This window comes from Aegilops tauschii, chromosome 4, assembly GCF_002575655.3.
Source record: "Aegilops tauschii subsp. strangulata cultivar AL8/78 chromosome 4, Aet v6.0, whole genome shotgun sequence".
NCBI classification, from domain to species: domain Eukaryota; kingdom Viridiplantae; phylum Streptophyta; class Magnoliopsida; order Poales; family Poaceae; genus Aegilops; species Aegilops tauschii.
Window position 1 is genome coordinate 207,272,102 of NC_053038.3, and position 4,723 is coordinate 207,276,824.

A 4,723-nucleotide genomic window follows, 5' to 3' on the forward strand; every position below is an offset into this window, starting at 1 on the left:
CTGTATCCCAGTTTGTGCTAGCCTTCTTAAGGCAAACTTGTTTAACTTATGTCTGTACTCAGATATTGTTGCTTCCGCTGACTCGTCTATGATCGAGCAATTGTATTCGAGCCCTTGAGGCCCCTGGCTTGTATTATGATGCTTGTATGACTTATTTATGTTTTAGAGTTGTGTTGTGATATCTTCCCGTGAGTCCCTGACCTTGATCGTACACATTTGCGTGCATGATTAGTGTACGGTCAAATCGGGGGCGTCACAGCTGCCCGGAGAATATCCTCCTCAAGGAGCACGACATCGTCATGCCGCAGGTGCTCTTGCGCTACTTCATCATAGGCAAGTACTCGAGGTGACCTGTATGTGAGTTCCGTGGGGAGTACTGCTTCTGCACCATATACTAGGGAGAAGGGAGTCTGGCCAGTAGCTCGATCTGGTGTCGGCCTGATTGACCGAAGAACCACCGACAACTCATCAAGCCAGCGTTTGCCGCACCTTCGCAACTTATCGGAAGTTCTTGTCTTGAGCCCACTCAGCACTTCAGCATTCATCCTTTCAGCTTGTTCGTTTCTCCTTGGATGTGTAACAGAAGCGAAAGAGACCTTGCTTCCAAGGCTCTGGGTGTACTGCATGAAGGCGCGGCTTGTAAACTGGGTGTCGTTGTCGATGATTACCCTGTTGGTTACTCCAAAATGACAAACCAACCCTTTAAAGAACTTGATAGCTGACTGCGCAGTCACCTTCCTCACTGGTTCTACTTCGGGCCACTTTGTAAACTTGTCGATTGCCACGTACAAGAATTCAAAGCCCCAGCTAGCACGGGGGAAGGGGCTCGAGATGTCGAGCCCCCAGACCATGAAAGCCCAGGATAAAGGGATGGTTTGAAGGGCTTTAGCATGCTGATGAATATTCTTGGAGTAAAATTGGCATGCCTCACACTTGGTGACAAGCCCAGTTGTGTCCCGGAGGGCGGTGGGCCAATAGAATCCTTGCCGGAAAGCTTTTCCGACAAGTGCTCTTGATCCTAGATGCGAGCCACACACCCCTCCATGTATCTCTGCCAACAACGACAGTCCATCTTCCTGGCTAATGCACTTCAACTTCACGCCGTCCGGTCTCATTCTGTACAGAGTGTTATCCACAAACTGATACATACTCGATTGCCAGGCCACTTTTTCAGATTCCTCTGAGTCATCGGGAAGTTCTCCGGTCTGCATGAATTGGACTATGTGATGCGCCCATGTCGGAGGTTGTGGCTTGACGACGAGGACCAAAGGCACCTCTTCTGCTATGGGAGTGCCAGCCTCAACAGCGAAAGCTTGAGGTCCCCCTAGAGGATGCAGCTCACCATCCATCATAGGGCTCCCCCCCCGACAACCTTCTCACCAGCGGCTCCGGGGAGCTCTGCCAGGAAATGCTTGTTGGTGTTCAGTTTTCTTCTCTTCCTGGCCAACGCTAATGGAGAGACTGACGATTGAGTTAGATGGAGTACAAAAGTTCCTGGTTCCACAAGAAGCTTCTGAGCAGCGCACTTTGACACGTGGTTAGCGATGTTGTTCTCTGCACGGGGTACATGCTCGGCTTGCAACCCATCAAAGTGCTCTTCAAACTTTCTTACTTCTTCCACATATGCCTCCATCAGTGGGCTCTGGTAATCCTTACTCACTTGCTTTACAGCGAGCTGGGAATCACCATGTATAACTAGCTTCTTTATGACCAACTCTATTGCAATCCCGAGCCCGGCAAGGAGCCCTTCGTATTGTGAAGTGTTATTGGTAGCATCTTCCCTGGGGAAGTGCATCTGGATAACATATTTGAGGTGTTCTCCGGTGGGTGCAATTAGCAACACTCCTGCTCCAGCACCTTGCAACAAGAAAGCACCATCAAAGTACATTACCCACTCCTTGGGGATTTCCTTGACGGGAAGGGTCATCTCCAATATCTCTTCATCGGGTGTTGGTGTCCATTCCGCAATAAATTCTGCCAGTGCCCTACTTTGGATAGTTGCCATGCTTTCGAACTTCAAAGCAAAACTTGATAATTCTAGTGCCCACTCTATTATCCTTCCGGTAGCCCCGGGGTTCCTCAAAATACGCTGCAATGGAAGGCAAGTCACAACTGTGACCTCGTGAGTTTGGAAGTAATGGCGCAGCTTCCTTGAGGCCATGAGAAGGCCGAAGATCAACTTTTGCACCCCAGATTACCTTGACCTAGCCCCCTGCAGGAGGGAGCTGACAAAGTAAACTGGTCGCCGCACCATCTTCTTCCTTGCTAACACCTTCTGATTATCAGCATCTGCTTGTGGCCCCCCTTTGCTATCAATGCCAGGCCTTTTCAGGGATAGGTTCGATTCATCACTGGGTGGTTATGCTGCCTCGGCTTCTTCATTACCCACTTCCCTCTGCGCCACCAACGCAACACTAACCACTTGATTCGATGCTGCGAGATACAACAGCAGCGGTTCCTGTGGCTTAGGCGCGACCAAAGTTGCTGCAGATGAAAGGTAGCTTTTCAAATCCCGCAGCGCGACCTCTGTTTCCGGGGTCCATTTCATGGGGCCAACCTTATTCAAGATTTTGAAGAACGGCAAGGCACGCTCGATAGATTTTGAAATGAACCTACTCACCGTGGCAACACAGCCAGCCAGGCGTCTTACATCCTTGACAATTTTCGGGGTTTGGATCTGCTCTATTGCCTTGATCTTGTCGGGGTTGGCTTCTATCCCTCTTTGAGACACGAAAAGTCCAAGGAGCTTGCTGGACGGAATGCCAAACACACATTTCTCTGGGTTGAGCTTCAAGTTGATCTTCCGCAGATTTGCAAAAGTTTCTTCCAGATCTTGGATGAGTGTAGACTTATCTCTGGTCTTGACCACTATGTCATCCATGTAGGCTTCTATGTTTATGTGTAGCTGAGGCTCAAAACCAATCTGTACAGCTCTTACAAACATAGAACTGATGCTTTTTAGCCCGAAAGGCATACGTACAAAGCAGTATGTGCCACATGGGGTAATAAAGGTGGCCTTCTCTTCATCTTCCTTGGCCATGAAGATCTGATGGTAGCCAGATTAGGCATCAAGGAAGGAGAGCAAATCACATCCCGAAGTGGAATCGACAATTTGGTCGATGCGCGGCAAGGGGAAGGGAACTTTTGGACATGCTTTGTTCAAGTTAGCGAAGTCAATACAAAGTCTCCACTTTTCATTTGCCTTGCGCACCACTACCGGATTTGCTAACCAAGTTGCGTGCAACACTCCCCTGACTAAACCTGTTGCTTCAAGTTTCTTGATCTCTTTGGCAATGAACTGCTGCCACTCCAAGGCTTGCTTTGTGACCTTCTGCTTGATGGGACGGGCATGAGGATAGACAGCAAGGTTGTGCTCGATTACCTCCCCGGGAACACCGGGGATGTGAGATGGTCGCCATGCAAACACATCGACATTTGCCCACAGGAAGGCAACAAGCACACTTTCCTATTTGTCATCAAGGGTCGCACTAATGGTAAAGGTACCATCAGCGCCATCATGCCTCACCGGAACCTTGTTCGTTGCAGTGTGGATGAAGTGTTCGAAGATCGAGGAGGTCTCAATGTGAGGAGAAGGAGGAGAGGCAAGAGCTCAAGCTTGGGGATGCCCAAGGCACCCCAAGTAAATATTCAAGGAGACTCAAGCGTCTAAGCTTGGGGATGCCCCGGAATGCATCCCATCTTTCTTCAACAAGTATCGGTGTGTTTTCAGATTCGTTTCGTTCATGTGATATGTGCAAATCTTGGAGCGTCTTTTGCATTTAGTTTTAATTTTTTCTTTTATGCACCATGCTGGTATGAGATAGTCCATGGTTGATTTATAGAATGCTCTTTTCACTTCGCTTATATCTTTTGAGTGTGGCTTTATAGAATGCTTCATGTGCTTCACTTATATCATTTGAAGTTTGGATTGCTTGTTTCTCTTCACATAGAAAACCGCCATTTGTAGAATGCTCTTTTGCTTCACTTATATTTGTTAGAGCGTGGGCATATCTTTTGTAGAAATAATTAAACTCTCTTGCTTCACTTATATCTATTTAGAGAGTTGACAGGAACTGGTCATTCACATCGTTAGTCATAAAATCCTACATAAAACTTGTAGATCATTGAATATGATATGTTTGATTCCTTGCAATAGTTTTGCCATACAAAGATGGTGATATTAGAGTCATGCTAGTGGGTAGTTGTGGATTGTAGAAATACTTGTGTTGAAGTTTGTGATTCCCGTAGCATGCACGTATGGTGAACCGTTATGTGATGAAGTCGGAGCATGATTTATTTATTGATTGTATTCCTTATGAGTGGCGGTCGGGGACGAGCGATGGTCTTTTTCTACCAATCTTTCCCCTAGGAGCATGCGCGTAGTACTTTGTTTCTATGACTAATAGATTTTTGCGATAAGTATGTGAGTTCTTTATGACTAATGTTCAGTCCATGGATTATACGCACTCTCACCCTTCCATCATTGCTAGCCTCTTCGGTACCGTGCATTGCCCTTTCTCACCTCGAGAGTTGGTGCAAACTTCGCCGGTGCATCCAAACCCCGTGATATGATACGCTCTATCACACATGAGCCTCCTTATATCTTCCTCAAAACAGCCAACATACCTACCTATCATGGCATTTCCATAGCCATTCCGAGATATATTGCCATGCAACTTCCATCATCATATACATGACTTGAGCATTTATTGTCATATTGCTT

The 4,723-nt window shown here is 47.2% G+C and overlaps 1 protein-coding gene across 1 annotated transcript; it reads right to left on the reverse strand.

The window, feature by feature from the left end:
* Positions 1-1,348: 1,348 nt before the first annotated feature.
* Positions 1,349-1,927, reverse strand: LOC123493656 (uncharacterized). The gene has a single exon (XM_045227622.1). It carries the CDS (start codon positions 1,925-1,927, stop codon positions 1,349-1,351), a length of 579 nt encoding a protein of 192 aa, XP_045083557.1.
* Positions 1,928-4,723: the final 2,796 nt, after the last annotated feature.